This window comes from Primulina huaijiensis, chromosome 13 (assembly GCF_012295235.1).
Source record: "Primulina huaijiensis isolate GDHJ02 chromosome 13, ASM1229523v2, whole genome shotgun sequence".
Taxonomy (NCBI): Eukaryota; Viridiplantae; Streptophyta; class Magnoliopsida; order Lamiales; family Gesneriaceae; genus Primulina; species Primulina huaijiensis.
Genome location: NC_133318.1, coordinates 17,683,537 through 17,700,782, shown reverse-complemented (window position 1 = coordinate 17,700,782; position 17,246 = coordinate 17,683,537). Strand labels below are relative to the sequence as shown.

General features: G+C 35.0%; 2 protein-coding genes across 3 annotated transcripts; both read left to right on the top strand.

Annotated features, from left to right (window-relative positions):
- The first annotated feature begins 240 nt into the window (after positions 1 to 240).
- On the top strand, positions 241 to 3,704 carry LOC140956264 (uncharacterized). The gene is made up of 2 exons (XM_073412969.1): positions 241 to 2,950; positions 3,220 to 3,704. Exons 1-2 carry the CDS (start codon positions 274 to 276, stop codon positions 3,558 to 3,560), a joined length of 3,018 nt encoding a protein of 1,005 aa, XP_073269070.1. The 5' UTR covers positions 241 to 273; the 3' UTR covers positions 3,561 to 3,704.
- A 1,560-nt stretch (positions 3,705 to 5,264) lies between these two features.
- LOC140990832 (DNA replication licensing factor MCM5) lies at positions 5,265 to 11,868 on the top strand. 2 transcript variants are annotated; one of them, XM_073460653.1, is made up of 18 exons: positions 5,266 to 5,627; positions 6,341 to 6,484; positions 6,577 to 6,756; positions 6,843 to 6,941; positions 7,059 to 7,195; positions 7,275 to 7,380; positions 7,517 to 7,651; positions 8,098 to 8,175; positions 8,339 to 8,443; positions 8,567 to 8,658; positions 8,747 to 8,879; positions 8,972 to 9,067; positions 9,313 to 9,404; positions 9,499 to 9,589; positions 10,220 to 10,329; positions 11,034 to 11,163; positions 11,241 to 11,342; positions 11,454 to 11,868. In XM_073460653.1, the coding sequence occupies exons 1-18, from the start codon at positions 5,340 to 5,342 to the stop codon at positions 11,535 to 11,537; spliced, it is 2,202 nt and encodes a 733-aa protein (XP_073316754.1). In that variant the 5' UTR covers positions 5,266 to 5,339; the 3' UTR covers positions 11,538 to 11,868. The 2 variants fall into 2 exon arrangements, 1 of the variants encoding a protein (XP_073316754.1); XR_012177725.1 differs by lacking the exons at positions 11,241 to 11,342; positions 11,454 to 11,868 and having other exon boundaries at positions 5,265 to 5,627; positions 9,494 to 9,589; positions 11,034 to 11,153.
- Positions 11,869 to 17,246: the final 5,378 nt, after the last annotated feature.

Here is a 17,246-nt window from a genome sequence, read left to right as displayed (position 1 = left end):
ATGCATCATGGTTCGGAGAACTTCGTGGAAGCTATTGTTCTCGTTTTATTGATAACGATAATGGTTATCATCGCGAAATATTTTTATAATAAAAATAGAAATAATTATATAATTTGAAAATTTTAGAAAGAATTTGAAAAAAAGTTTATAAATGTTTAGAGACTATCACGATAACCGTAAAATCGCCGTTCCGGTCACGGACGACTATGCATCAATTCCCACACTGGTGAACTTCTAAGTAATTAACGGACGCATTCTTTTTTTGGAAAAAGTATGCATAAAGATTTAATTTTTTTATATACAACTTTCTTTCTCGAGTACCTGGGGTCTCTTGGGAGTGAGCCACCATATCTTTCCTCTATGCAAGTTCCAATGGAGATTCTTCAGCCTATAAGCTTCAATCTTGTAATAGTTTCTTTGCTGTTTATGGTGCCAATACTAGCTTTTGATCCTCTCACGGACGCTCTGTTGAGCTTAAAATCCGAGCTTTTGAATGGCTCCGACAGTTTGAATGATTGGTTTTTGCCTGATGGGATTCAGCCCTCGACTCAAATTTATGCATGTTCTTGGACTGGAGTGAAATGCAATGAGAATTCTTCGAAAATCATTGGTTTAGACCTGTCGATGAAGAATCTTGGAGGTTCATTGTCGGGGAAACAGTTCGCTCTTTTTCTTGATCTTGTTGAGCTCAACCTCGGGCACAATTCCTTCTCGAATCAACTTCCGACTGGGATTTTCAATCTCACAAGCCTGAGGTTGTTGGACATCAGCAGGAACAATTTTTCTGGCCGGTTTCCGGGTGGGATTTCGAATCTGCAAAATCTTGTTGTTCTTGATGCCTTCAGCAACAGCTTCTCAGGGCCTTTGCCCACGGAAGTTTCTCAGCTGGAATTTCTCAAAGTGGTGAATTTTGCAGGAAGTTACTTCAGTGGGAAAATCCCATTTGAATATGGCTCATTTCAGAGTCTTGAATTCATCCATTTAGCAGGAAATTTTCTAAGTGGTGGTGTGCCGCCTGAGTTGGGGAAACTACAAAGATTGTCGCATATGGAGATTGGGTACAACTCATATGAAGGTGGGATTCCATGGCAATTTGGTAACATGAGTGAACTTCGGTATCTTGACATCGCAGATGCCAATCTTTCAGGCATTATACCAAACCAACTCAACAATCTCACCAATCTTGAATCACTCTTTCTGTTCAAAAATCAGCTTACTGGGAAAATCCCATCAGAATTCAGCAAAATCTTGGCACTCAAAAGCTTGGATCTATCTGACAACCTTCTTTCTGGTCCAATTCCAGACAGTTTTTCAGAGCTGAAGAATCTTAGGTTGTTGAGTTTGATGTACAATGACTTAAGTGGCAAAGTTCCTGAAGGTATTGCTCAGCTTCCAAATTTGGATACATTGCTTATATGGAACAATTACTTAAGAGGGTCACTCCCGTTTGACTTGGGAAGATACTCGAAGCTTAAACACGTGGATGCTTCAACAAATTATTTTGTTGGTAGCATACCACCTTATATATGTTATGGAGCAGAGTTGCTCAAGTTAATCCTGTTTTCAAACAATTTTACTGGTGGGCTGCCTCCGTCGCTCTCCAATTGTTCTTCTCTGGTTCGCCTTAGGCTCGAAGATAATTTATTCTCAGGTAAAATATCACTGCAATTCGGAAAATTTCAGAACATGTCATATGTGGATTTGTCTAGGAACAGGTTCACAGGAGGGATTCCAACTGATATTGATCAAGCTCTAAAGCTCGAGTTTCTCAATTTATCTGACAATCCCTTTCTAGGAGGCACTATACCGGTTAGAGCATGGTCTTTGCCACTTCTTCAAAACTTCTCTGCGAGTTCTTGCTGGATATCAGGCAATCTTCCTTCGTTTGAGGATTGCAAATCCTTGTCTGTTCTTGAATTTAGAATGAACAATTTATCAGGAAAAATCCCAGAAAGTGTATCCTATTGTAAGGAACTTTTGAGGATAGATTTGGCTGATAATAACTTGGCCGGCTCAATACCTGTGGAGTTAGCTAGACTTCCCGTTATCAGTGTATTAGACCTGTCACACAATAATTTAACCGGTCCAATCCCGGACGAGTTTGGGACCTCTTCAAGCTTGGAACTGCTGAATGTATCATATAATAATATATCGGGCTCAATCCCTACACAATCGAAGTTCAAGTCCATGGATATTAGTGCGTTTCTTGGTAATCCAAAGCTCTGTGGGGAACCTCTGAGACGTTGCAATCGTGAAAATGGGATTTCAAATGGACTACAAGTAGGAAGCAGAAGAGCACAAAAGGTATCCTGGATTCTTATCATTTGCGCTGTCGCGGTTTTATTAATCATGGCTGCAGTGTTCGGGATACTATACTTCAAGAAAAGAAGTAAAGGTCCGTGGAAAATGGTCGCTTTTGATGGGTTTCCTCGGTTTACAGCAAAAGATGTTTTGAAAAGCTTCAGTGGAAATGAATCTGGTGAGGAGGCAGTGCACACATTGCCCGATTCAATCAGAAAAGTCGTTTTACCCACAGGAATCACAGTTTCAGTAAAGATAATTGCATGGGAGCCAAAAGAGAAGAAAAATGCTGTAGAACACTTGATTAGGATTGGTAATTCAAGGCACAAGAACTTGACAAGATTGCTTGGGATTTGCTACAATAACGAGTTCGCTTATCTTTTGTATGATTACCTGCCTAATAATGATTTAGCAGAAAAGATTCGGGTGAGGAGAGATTGGGAAACTAAGTGTAAAATAATAGTTGGAGTTGCAAGTGCACTACATTTCCTCCATCGTGAGTGTTATCCAGCAATTCCTCATGGCAATTTGAAGGCGAGTAGCGTGCATTTTGATGAAAATATGGAACCCCATTTGGCTGAATATGGGCTCACCTCATTCATTCAATCGAGTGGTAGCCTACTGCCAGAAAAGACTAGAAAAGAAACAGGTACATGCATGCTCATACTTCCATGTTCAACATTCGTAAACATACAGCAAACAAATATTGGATATGCCTCCCTTCTACCAAAAAGATCTGCTATCTATATGTATATTTAGCAGGAGTTGAAATATTGTGACATAATGTGATCATTTTAAGTAGCTTATATAGTCCAATCTGAAGGTATATTTATTCATTTACTTGAAATGTAAAAACATAGATTTCTCTAGTTTTGTCTGCAATCTGTATCGATTAAATCTAAAACATTAATCGTGCAGGTGTCGGTGAATTCAACACATACATGACAGATGAGCTACAAAAGGACATAATCAACTTCGGGGAGCTCGTTCTTCATGTGCTGAGCGACGGTCTATTGGCAAATACCGCCAGTTTAAGTATGCAGAGCACTCCTAGAGAGGCTCTCATAAGGGAAATGACTAAAAATAGTGGAATCGCCCCTTCCACCTCGTCCCAAGAAGAGATGTTGTCGGTTCTTGAAGTTGCTTTACTATGCACAAGAAGCAGAACATCGATGGAAGAAGTAGTAAAGATGTTGTCTGTGTTGAATCTGCAAGCAAATGGCAGGTCTGTAGGAAGAGAAGGGCATGGAGCATTGTAAATGAATGAATGTGTGTATTATCCATATTGTCATTTGTGTGAGTGATGGATTATTTGGTGTTTAGTATGATTTTAAAATTTTGAACTAATTATGTTATTTGGATTGTATTGAATAAAATGCCCCCACCATATATTTATTAATAAATCTTTTTAAAATAATTAGATAAATAAGTAAATAGTATAAAAATACTTTATTAAAATTAATTTAATCTTATTTTCGAAAAAAAATCAATATAATTTTTAAGCATGTTAAATAAATATTATGCAGCAAAAAAATAATAAAATTTAAAATATTATATTAATAGAGTTTTCTAGGAAATAGAGTTTTCTGAAATATTTCCAAAAAATTCTTCTGAAATCTTTGAAAATGAAAAAAAAGGATTCAGGTGATGGTTATCGTTAAACGACTTTCTCATATGAGACTTATTTTTTTTCAGTGATAAGATTTTTATATGAATTATTATTTTTATTATATATATAATTTTTTAATCTCCAAGAAAAGACGTAGACGACACGAGACTATGGTTTGTGGATTATACATTTTATTTTTTATTTTTAAAAAACAATTCTTGGATTGAAAAACAACGGCTGTAAAACCTGCAAATTTTCTATTGAAGATTTTGTTTTGACCATTTTAACTTTAAAAGACAACAACACTTTACTCTCTTCAACTCATTTTATCTAGACATGGTATTTGAGAGACAACTCATGTCCGAGATCGATTTACAACACACCACTTCACAAGGAAAAAATCACAAATTTTTTATGAGATAATCTTATGAATCAGTTTTGTGAGATATATTTTCGATCTGATCCAAACAATGCAAATTTTTTCGTTTTATATCAAAATTATTATTATTATTGATTATTCATCTCACGGATAGAGATATTTGAAAATGTTTCACTTGAAATTTGCTAAAAAAAAGTCTCTATGTCTATATTATCATTTATCAATTTATACAATTAATTAAGTGATACCCTATGACTAGACCTATCAAGATTTGGTCCAATTCAGATTCTGGACCCTCGGCCCATCCGGCCCAGGTATGTTCTTGTAAATACTAGGTTTGAGTGTCTAATTCATTCATTCACGATATTGACTTTCAGCAGCACCCTTAGCTGCTCTCTCGTTATATACACAGTCTTTGACTTGAGCGTCGGAGGGGCTACGCCAGGACACCTTCTCGGCCCACTTCTAACGGTCCTTTATGTGATTTCATGCTTAGAATAAATTCGAAGTTTGCACTCGGGCTAATATCACCTGCTGGAACTGAATCCTAAATTTTCAGTGAATATCATTAAACATGAACGCCTTTAACTGTCTGACGTGGACACAAAATATAATTACTTAAAATACATTTTTACATTATATTATTTTTCCTAAAATAATGATAAAAAGCTTCGAGTATTGATTTTTTTCGACAAAGAAGCTTACAAGAAATAAAATATAATATTAAACTCAATCAATTAAAAAATTGGAGTTGATTTTGACGCTCTACTTTTTGTTTTTTGCACTTTGATTATAAATAAATTTGACATATATTTTACATATAAAACGAAAGTATAAATAACACAAAATAAACATGAATATCACTTCCTACAAAAAATATATAAATACTCTCTATGTATCTCACGTGCTCGTCACGTGGTTAAATTTTCCCGCCTTATATCTCCCGCCAGAAACAGCTTCTTAGGAGTTACTTTCCCATTCCTTTTCCTTCCTTCACTCGCCGTCTCCATTTTCATATACTTAGAGAAAACACACACAAACAGAGAAGAGATGTCTGGCTGGGACGAGGGAGGGATATACTACAGCGACCAGGCCCAGTTCCCCCGTGGTGGCGGAGGTGATTCGGACACGGTCAATCGGCACGCGGTGCTTCAGCGATTCAAGGAATTCATCAGGAATTTCCAGCGCAAGAGCCAGCCTAATGTTTTCCCTTACAGAGAAGTCCTATTGTCCAACCCTGAATATCTGCTCGTCAATCTCGCTGACCTCATCTCTTACGATCCCGATCAAACCCTTCCCCAATTCCTTCGTCAGAACCCTGCTGAGTACCTCCCCCTAGTAAGTGTGAAAGATCCGCATTCTATGATTTCTTCTTCTGTAGAGCTTGGTTGTGGAGTGAAATTGGGTATAATTTAATCTCTTCTAGTTAAAGAATTAGTGCAAATTGTTGTGCGGAGGCAAAACTACATTATGGTAAGATTTGTTCACACACGACTGAATAGTAAGATTTGTTCACACACGACTGTAGGTTTTTAGCATTATATATTGATGGTATGACCTATGTTTCCTGGCTAAGCTATATCTGAAATGTTGAATTATAGTACTCTGGCTGCTCAAAACACTGCAGTGAAACCAATAAAACCACGATTCCAAGTAACACTTGTACGTGGAAATTTTTTTACGAGACCTTTTTTTTGAAATTAAAAGGGATGCACTTGAAGCTATTTAAAACGTAAAACTTCACGGGATCACTCTAGAACATGACACCACGATGTCAATGTATGTTTCATATTGCTTCATTAGACTGACTCTTACTTTGAAATAAATCGAAAAAAATGTTTGCTGTTTTTATTACAATAATGTTGATTTAATATATATCTTTTATCAAAGCATGATTATATCCCACGGACAAATTTTCTTGATTTGTCACTGTAAGCTTAAGTCGTAATATATTTCTCTAATCGTTAATGATGCCTATAATGTATGTGGTTAAAACTCACTTCATTGATATACTAAGCATGCCTACTTGTTTGTTTCTGAATATGAAACAGTTCGAAAGTGCAGCAGCAGAAGTACTGGCAGGTCTTAAATCAAGGGTTGCTGGAGAAACTGGTGAAATGGAAGAACCAATGACTGGGGAAGTGCAAGTATTGTTGAGATCAGATCAGGATCCTCTATCAATGAGATCAATGGGGGTTAGTTGATTTGCGCATTTTGTTGCCTTCAATCTGCTGAGAGTGTGCATTTTAATGAAATTAGCAGTGTCTTTTGGTATGATGACATGCAGGCACAATATATTTCAAAATTGGTTAAGGTGTCTGGGATTGTTATTGCAGCATCAAGAACCAAGGCAAAAGCAACATACGTGACGTTGTTGTGCAAGAACTGTAAGAATGTCAAGCTTGTTCCATGCCGTCCCGGTCTTGGTGGAGCTATTGTGCCTAGATCTTGTGATCACATCCCTCAGGTTCTTGACATAAACATTTATCTGAACACCCTTTCAAATTCTGCCTGATTTAGTTAGAATGACATGCGATTGCTGTCATTTCTCAGGCTGGGGAAGAACCATGCCCACTTGATCCATGGATCGTGCTTCCAGATAAAAGCAAGTACGTGGATCAACAAACACTAAAATTGCAGGAAAATCCTGAGGTATGTGCTTTATTCTATTAGAGATAAACTAATATGGCCTCTGTCATTGGTGTTCTTAAGAGTTGATGTTATCTTATAAGCTCTATTGGTTATGTTGGTTTTTTTTTTTAATCCAAGGATGTGCCCACTGGAGAGTTGCCAAGGAACATGCTTTTATCTGTTGATCGGCATCTCGTGCAAACAATTGTTCCTGGGACAAGGTTGACCATTATTGGAATTTACAGTATCTTCCAAGCTGCCAACTCGTCTGCTTCGTAAGAAATCTGTACTTGGATGAAAAAGAATCCAAAATATCTATCTTCATTATGTGATGTGTTCAGAATTTTTTTGCAGCCACAAAGGTGCAGTTGCAATTAGGCAGCCCTATATCCGGGTGGTTGGCCTAGAAGAAACAGGTGAGGCTAATTCCCGAGGTCCGACTAAATTCACTCGAGAGGAGGTAACAATCGTTGTCATAGTTTTTCTTCATTTAAGTTATCGAATGTATAGATTTTTTATAGCTAGAGTTACATAATTCAGAATAATGTTTAATCTCTGCTGGTAAATAAACTTGTCTTCACATCTCACTCTTTCAGATTGACGAATTCAAAAAATTTTCGTCGGATAAAAATGCATACGATAAAATTTGCTCCAAGATTGCTCCATCCATATTTGGTCATAGTGATGTGAAGAAGGCTGTTGCCTGCCTTTTGTTTGGAGGTTCAAGGAAGGTGTGCAATAAACTGGTCATTTGTGTTAATTATAGTTGCTAAAAATTCACCTGCTGCATTGCATCTTGGCATGACAGGGCTCTGCCCTTATGTGTGGGTGTGACTTTTTAGTGAAATCCGCTCCTTGGCACGGTTGAATGTATGAGGTGTATTTGTACGTGCCTCTAATGTAAGATTGTTATTTTAAGAAGAAATACAATGTAACTCTATATTTGTTTCTATGTTAAATATATGTTTTTTTTTAAAATTTTCGATCAATATTTTGTGTGGTTTATATTGGATACTGTGCAAATGAACTGTTTTCACACATCCAAATCCTAGAATATTACTAGGGACTAGTCTTCAGTGCACCCACCCATGTCTCTCAAAGCGCCTTGTGACTAACTACAGTATTTATAGTATTTTGTTTGTTCAATTTCTTGAAAATCACGCCTTTGCTGATTCAGATTTTGCCCGACGGTGTAAAACTGAGAGGTGACATCAATGTGTTACTTTTGGGGGATCCATCCACAGCCAAATCACAGGTTACGACAATTTATCATGTATTTACCACATATGCGAAACCTTTCCCATCATGGCTGGTACATCTTAAATAAGAGTACTGCATATAAATTAGCGGATTTTTCTTTATGCTACATTAAATTTCTGAAAATACGCTTTAAAAAGATACACACTTTTACTGTGTAGTTTCTCAAGTTTGTTGAGAAGACAGCTCCGGTGGCTGTATATACTTCTGGAAAGGGATCATCTGCTGCTGGTCTTACTGCTTCAGTTATTCGTGACAATAGCTCAGTAAGTTTTCACTCCGGTCTATTGTTTACAAGGTGCTAAGCTTCTATGGATTAATTTTGATTTAGCATGCATTTTCTTTCTACTTCGTACGATGTTTGCAATGATTTTTACCAAAATATGCAGAGGGAATTTTATTTGGAAGGAGGTGCAATGGTCTTGGCTGATGGGGGTGTTGTTTGCATCGATGAATTCGACAAAATGAGGGCAGAAGACAGGTGATGCCAGTATAATTTTTTTGACATAAGAATTGCCATTTTACTGCTTACAACTGGAGTTCTTAGGAAAACTATATTTGTTATGCAGGGTTGCCATTCATGAAGCAATGGAGCAGCAGACTATTTCCATTGCTAAAGCAGGAATAACGACTGTTCTCAATTCAAGAACCTCTGTACTTGCTGCGGCCAATCCTCCATCTGGGAGATATGATGATCTCAAGGCACGTTACTTTCAGTTCTCTGAGTGCTTACTTCATATCAATTTAAAGATTCTTTCGCCAAAGAGATTAACTAGCAACCATTTTCTTTTCAGACTGCACAAGACAACATTGATTTGCAGACCACAATCCTTTCAAGATTTGATATGATTTTTATCGTGAAAGATATTCGAATGTACTCTCAAGACAAGGTACAAAAGTATTAATTACAGTTGGAACAACTTCAAAATTTGGTGTCTTCTCTACAGGCATGTATACACTTGTTATCTTTTCTTAACGAGTCAGGTCGTATTTCTTCGACTAACATGGAGGCATACTCCAAATTGATGGAAATGTTTTTTCTTTATAATTATGTATTTGCTGCTCAAAGAGAATATACTCTGAAATAGCGGATGTGCAAGGTGACAACGCTGAATCTAATTTGATGCATTTGCAGAATATTGCCAGTCACGTCATAAAAGTCCATGCATCTGCTGATGCGGCCTCAACTGACTCAAGGACTTCGAAGGAGGATAACTGGCTGAAGAGGTCTTTACTTTTGATTAAAACATCTTTCAATGTTCATAATGGTAGAACAACAGTTGTTGATTCCTTTGCTGACGTATTTAGTTGTTTAGTGCAGGTACATTCACTATGCTCGAACCGAGTGCCATCCTCGCCTCTCAGAATCTGCTGCCTCTTTGTTGCAAGAAAGATACGTAAACATTAGACAGGTACTTGTCAACCAATAAATCAGAGTTAGCCTAAGATGATGCATTAAATGGCGAAATATTGTCTGAATCTTTTGAGTTCTTACCACTTGAAACTCTCAAGTTATTTGTCGCGTATTTTTATGCTTTAATGGTAATATCTCTTGTATTGAGTTGGTTTCATCTCCTGCGTTTCCTACCGCAAAAGTACAGGTGGATTATTGTGTCTGCAATAGATTGAGCCAGTTAAAAAGTCTCAGATGCAAGGTTGAAAAATTTATTATCTCGTGAAGTATCTGTGCATGTACATTTCACCTTTACACTTGACTCTAGATTCTAAGAAGAGCAGTGGACTCTATGCAAAATCAAGAATAAACATGACTCAGTAACTTAAACTGTAACTGATTTGTGTAGTCCATGTGAGCTAATAGGTGAAAGATTCATAGGGTAATGCAAAGTGTTAAAGTTTTAGATATTCCTCCTGGCAATCAATTTGTTTCATTGAGGAACCACAGTATTTTTATGGGTACAGTATCAGTGTTGAGAATTCCTGTTTTTGGATCCAAGCTAGAAATTTCATGTCCGTTAATGATGCAAATGTTCTTTCGATCAGATAAGTTTCTTCTGCTCCATTTGATATTTTTATTCTTCTAGGACATGAGACGGCAAGCAAATGAAACTGGGGAAGCAGCTGTTATACCAATTACAGTCAGACAGTTGGAAGCTATTGTGAGGTTGAGTGAAGCAAGTGCTAGAATGACACTGTAAGTTATTACCCGTAGCATATCCACAGTATAATATTGTAATGATTCCCTTTGCTTTTAAAAGTTGTTTTTGTTATTATCTATTCTACATTAACAGATAATAAGAGCTCAAGGGTAGGGTTTATCAGAATTCTTTTATGGTATATCCAGACAATCCAACTTTCATGTTGTTGAGTAATAGAGTAAACATTTGTTACCTTCAAACAAACCATGATTTAAAATTGTCGGGGTATCTTGCCTTGACAAAAGTGACCGCATTTTCTTATTGTTCTTACGTTGAAGTGGTGGATTTGTGTTTGGAAATTTATTGTTGATTGAACAACGACCTTAACAAAAATTTCAAGAATATTTTAGAACCAACGTCTTGCTAATTGCCCTCGAAAAATGACACATCAATATGCAGAGTTTGCTGCTTATTATGGCTAGAAAAGGCAATTCTGAAAGGTTTCTAACATGGGAATTAAACAAATAATTGGGAAATAAAGAGAACACATTGCAAACAGGACGAGTCCTTTCATATTTGATCGTATACAAGATAGTTCCATCGATTATGTGTGCAAAATTTTGAAATGGAACGGGTCTGTGGCATTGAAGTTATGTTTTATTTCTTTTTTTTTCATGGGCGGTTTGTGATATTATTCTTGTCGTTTGGTCTTTTATTCTGAGTTAGCTGTTGTTTACAGAATTATTTTTCTTATAATCAGGTCAGATGTTGCCACTGATGAGCACGTTCATGAAGCTATCAGACTCTTCAACAACTCTACGATAGATGCAGCACGTTCCGGTGTCAATCAACATATTAATTTAACTCCCGAGCTAGCAAATGAGATAAAGGTGATATCATTCCGTTTGATTAGTCTTGTCTACAGTCTCGAAGTAGACTATCCATGCTAACTCTTTATAATGAACAGCAAGCTGAAACTCAGATAAAGAGAAGAATGGGAATAGGAATGCGTATATCAGAAAGACGTTTGATTGACGAACTTGCCAGGATGGGCATGAATGAATCCATAGTAAGGAGAAATACTTTAATACGTGTAGAAACTTATTACGCTGCTCTTAATTTACGGTTCAGAAGGCGACATTATTTTGACGAGACTTTGCATGATTGGTGTTTATGTCAGGTGAGAAGAGCTCTGTTAATCATGCATCAAAGAGAGGAAGTTGAATACACTCGAGAACGACGACAAATTGTTCGCAAGGCCTGATACTTGGCTTCTGGAATGTATTTTTCATCATTTCTTGTGTGGTGTAATGTGATCTTTAACTTAAATTGTTGTTCAACACGAGCCATTTAATCGCCCATTGAAGTGGTTCACTGTCTCATCTTATGGATTCATGCTAATTGGTGCCCGTTGTATATTGAACACTTGCGCCTAATTTCAGTACCAGAATGTGACCAGAACATGCATGGAAAATGCCATTTAAGTTGGAAAACACATCTGCTGGTGTTTTCTTTCTGCCATTATTTTCGGACATCTGGAAATGGAAAATATACATATTTTCAGTTTTATTCGCAAAAATTACATTTTCATTTTATATTCATATTTGTATGTGTTAATTAGGTCCAAATTAGTTTTTATTGTTGGGAAAAAATTAGTATCCTTTGCTTGCCAAGAACCACATAGTTGATATTTTGAAAGAAAAATGTACGTACGTCTAAATCTTTCTATCTTATTTATTTTTAGATTTCGTTCCAATTCAAACAACAATTCATTACTGTTATCTATAATTATATTGTTCTAATACTTGTTGAAAATTAAATTGAAGAATATGACATTTTTATAAGCCGGAGATTGTTGACAAAGCCTTCATCGAATCTTCCCATTCAAAACTCACAAAAAAGTGACCAAAGTTTCAAGAAGACAGAAAGACATACACGAAGGGCTTTCCGATGTTCCAAACAAAAATTTCCGATCAAGCAGACAACAATTACTTTATTATTATTTAAGCGTGCCGTGCCGACTCCGTTGAGTCAAATTGATAGATTAGATATTCCATTTTGACTTCTCAAATATTTATGTACTCATTTTACAATTTTTCTTAAATAGGAAATATCATTAATGTTTTAGGATGAATTCTATTATATAAATTTTAAAATTTGATAAATGATTTTTTTTAAAACAATTTGGGTAATCTATATTGTCAAAATTGAGTACTACTATGCCCGAAGCTTTACTCAATGTGTATCAAAGGATACTGTCGGCGGGAAATTGAGTCTTACTATTGTATTTATTATTCGGGCAATTTTGGTATTTTCATCGAGAGTGTTGATGTGTACCGAACCGCACACATTACGTCACATTCAGAGTCATTTCAGCGATATATCGAAAAAATGATCAAAATAAAAAAAATAAAGATAGTTGACTAAGAATGAAATTTAACAATATATAAAACCAAACTCAAATAGTGGATTATAGACGAAAAATAATTATTGGCATCGATTTTAATGAGAATGGCCAATGCCTTGTACGTTGCAATACAGAATAAGTTTCCGCATCTATAATTTATTTCGGCCATTATGCCATGGGATCATCAATCAATCCAAGAAACTAAATTGAACCATGAAGATTCAGAATATCCCTTCACTCATTGTACCCTTTGTTCTTTTTTTATCAGTCCCAAATATCTCAACTTCTTCTGCAAATTCTGATGCTGCATCGCCCGCGCCGCTGCATGCCTCGTGGCATCAAAGGTGCATGCTGGCCTTCGTGGTAAGCAGAAACTCTTTCACCGTCCGATATTCCCACCGCACATTTCACGCACCTGTTTTACGCCGTCATTGGGTATTATGTCATCAAGATTAGTCAGATTTATGGCATAAAATAAAGCTTCCATAAACTTCATGGCTGTCAACCCAAACCGGAGATATTTGCTCCGATTAAATCCATCCCGTTCGGCTCGGTTGCCCTATCCCTTTTAAATTTTAAAGAATTCTATATCTATACATTTTCTATAAATTTGTGTTGTTACTAAAAAACTAGTATTTAACCCGTGCAATTCACGTGATGATATTATTAAAAATTAATTATTATAAAAAAATAATAGATATTTAAATTGTAAAAAAATAATATGAGAAACTATTTTTTCGTTAATTTTGAAAGACTTTCTTAAATACAACGTATGTCGATTAATTGTGTTAATATAAGACAATGACATGGTTCTTATCGTGTTTAATGTATTAATGTCGACCACCAACCTAAATACATATTTAGTTCTTTAATTTCTGAGAAGCTATATATATTATTATTTTTTAACATGTGATAAATAAATATTTTAAAATCAAATTCAATAAAAACTAATGAGAAATACTTTTTCTAAAATTCAGTAACTTCGTCTAAATCTTCATTCACAAACAATTTTATAACATGATACATGTTCGACACATTTGAAGGATAATAACAATTGCTTCATCAATATCTTTATCCAAATAGGTTGTGATTTTATTCACAAAATCTATCTATAATGTACACAACAGCTTAATATTTCTAAAGAAAAATGAAATATGTGATTATAAGTAAATAATGTATAAACCAAAAAAATTATTTTATTAACATTTACTATGCGTATTCCAAAATAATGCCAATAAGTTTTATAAGGTGTCCTCTAATAAGATGTGTACTTCTTTTAGAACTAGTTTAATCATTTTCATTATGAGATATTTTATATTACCTTGTATATGTAAACTTTGTAATATAGAAGAAAAAATCACATTAACAAATGCATAATAATTAAAATTTTGTACAAATAAGATAATAACATTTTTTACTTCTCGATCATGAAAGACAGATTCCAAACTTAATGTCTCATTAAGTTTTTAAGTATATATATATATATATATATTATTGTTTCAGTTACTTTTTAAGGATTCCTACTTTTTATTTAGAGAAATTTACAATTTTGGTTTTTAAAATTATTCTATGTTGAAGTTGGAAATGTCCAAGTTGCTAACTTTTTTGTTTCAGTAACAAAATCAAAAATCAAAATTTAATATTTAAAAATAATATTTCCTTACACATAATTTATTTAAATATTTATTTAAGACGCATGCATCATCAAAATCACAATTGTCTAGCTTGTTTCCTTTTCCTTATTTTCCTCCGCTGCCCTAACCCTACTACTAAACCCTAGCAGTATCCCCGACCTCTTCGTCTTCCTCTACCTTTTTGACCTCTGTCCCGAAGACCCAGATTAGAACCCACGTGATTTCTCATCTGATCTAATTACGGGTATCATTCCAGCTCCCTTTTCTGCGTTCAATCATTTTATTACGACTGGGTTTTTCTTAATTAATTCATTGTGTTGTGGATGTTATTATTTTTCTTCAATTTTTCTTGGGGGATGTATAAGCTCATTCGTTCTTTTTATTGATCAACCCAGGTACACATGCAAGTGTGTGATTGTGATTTTATGTCCAGTTTATGAATTTGTTGAAAGTGTGTATCTTTTAGTTTTTATTTTAACTTTGGTTGTATATATCGTTGTTTGAAGAATGTATTCTTCTGATTTTTGAATAACTAGTGACATACGAAAACAGACGGGAACGGAAATTGTGTCTTTGAATCAAACATTTTCGTTATCAATATGATTATATATATAAACATGGGTTTGCTTCTTGTTTATTTTTTTCTTGTTGATTTATATTTAGAGTGCTCGTTTTTTTGCATGTATGCGTAGAATTTGATTTTTGATGTAGGTAGCATACACAGCATTTTAAAATTTTCAATTTGCATGTTTGCTTTTCGGGAGAGATGACAATGTGATATTCCTTTTATCCATATGAAATAGAATGTGAACTGTAAATTTTACGGGAAAAATATGCAACTTTGGCATGGAAATTATGGGGAATTTAGCATCAAAGATTTCTGATCAGTTTCATTGTCAGCAAATTAAGAGGAAGGTAAAGGTAGACCGATGTAATAAGCACACACCGGCATACACGTGCGGCTATATACATGGTTACACACCTTTAAGGTTTTGTTTATGCACCGGTTGAAGACAACCGACTAACTTACAAGAGCGGTTTATCCGTATTACAAGTGGTTCCAGCAAGTCTTAGCATCGATTACTAAAACCAATGCTATTGAACATATAATCATTATCTATAGAAACAGTTAAGGTCAGTTACTTAACTACTAAAAAAAATTCTGAAGAAGTTTATGACCGTTCCTATAAGTCATAGATTCTAAAGTCCTTTGTTTTTTGTTGTCTACGATTCAATTTTTGTTCTATTTTAAAATTATTTTTTTGTTTTCTTCAGTGCTCGGCTATCAGTTTTCCTCTTTCTTAAGTTACTGGAGAGGATATCCTATTTAATGAGTGAAAATTTAGTAATATTCCATTTTTTAATGTGAATACTTGTGAAGTTTCGCGATCTAGTTTGTCTTCATGTTTGGATTCTTTCATCTTTTTTGTGTCTCGAGTCTCGACAGACAGTTTTTTTTGTCAACTTTGATGTTGACAGCTTTGTTGCTAGTTTACCAAATAGCAACACTTATGTCTTATTTCAAAGTTTACTTAATTCTGTTCATCTATGGCAACACATTTAAATGGCTAATGAGGTTGTAAATTTCATTCCCTTGGTTACTGATGACAAAGTTGGCTTATCCTTGCTTGGCGTCATGTAGATGGCATTTTCACACGTGAACTATGTGTTGCATTCATATGTTGGTCGGGGGCATTCTTTAGATCTTGATTCCCTTCGCTAAATATTTTAAGTATAGATGCAATGTCATATGTCAAGTCTATGCAACTTTGTGAAGTCTTTTCTTTTTTGCGCAAGGCTCAGGCAACTCAAATTTTCGTTGTTTAACCATACACTGCTATGGCAAACTTGTCAATCTTGAACTAGGCATCCACGATATAACTTGAATTGTTGTTTTAAAAAAACTGTATAAAAATTGTTGGCGTGCACCGAGTTATATGTATTTTCTTTGGTTGTAAAGTTTTCAAGAACAAATTAGCATTTATATTCTCATATTGTATTTTTAATTCATTGAGGATTTTGTGTGGTTTAGTTCTTGCAATCAAATACATGAACTTATATTGCATGCTTAGTCCCACCGCATGCATCTGTACTAGAAAAAAAAATCTAAATAATGTAAATAATGAAGCTAAACATGCCCAATTGATGCTGGATAGAGAAATAGGCAGCATGTCTGTTTGACTTGTTGAAGACCTATAGTTTGTTTGATGAGTACCGAGTAGAGATTACTACAAACTGCATTAATGTTTTTCAGACAGAGGATCATAATGTTGTCTTGCTTATCTTTCATCTTTGGTTTCTTGGTAGTCAAGGCTTATTATTTGCTGATATATGCTAGCGGTTGCTTTACTAGAAACTTTTCTTGATGATCATAATATGATAAAACAATATGTTGGCTGATTTAAATTATGACACTAACAGTCCATACTATAGTATTTATTCATCGACGATTTTTTGCCATGGTGGTATGCTACATATGCAAGAAGTTATACTTTATTTGTCCATTTTGAATGTATTGAGCAGCATCGTAATTATAAACTCTTACAAGTTAGTTAACCTAGTTGAGATGGTGCTTGAAAGAGGTCTTTTCTTAGTAAACATCTGAAATTTTACAGGAAAAAAGAACTAGAAAAATGCTACATTTGCAGATTTTCCAGAGAAAGTATTTGTGTTGATCAGTTTCTTGGGGACCCCATTCAACAGCATATACTTCTAAGGCAATAATTATCTCCAAATTCATTGTTTTTGTTTAATTTAATTTATTCAGCGGTTTCCCAAAAATAGCCGTGCTCATTTGTTCTATGTTCAAACTAGGTATGTGCTTATGTACAATTGAGTTAGGTTACACTATCCAGGTCTAATTCTTATTTTGTTCTAGTTAGTAACTTGATTAATGCGGAATCGTGACACCGACACTATAGAATATTCTTCC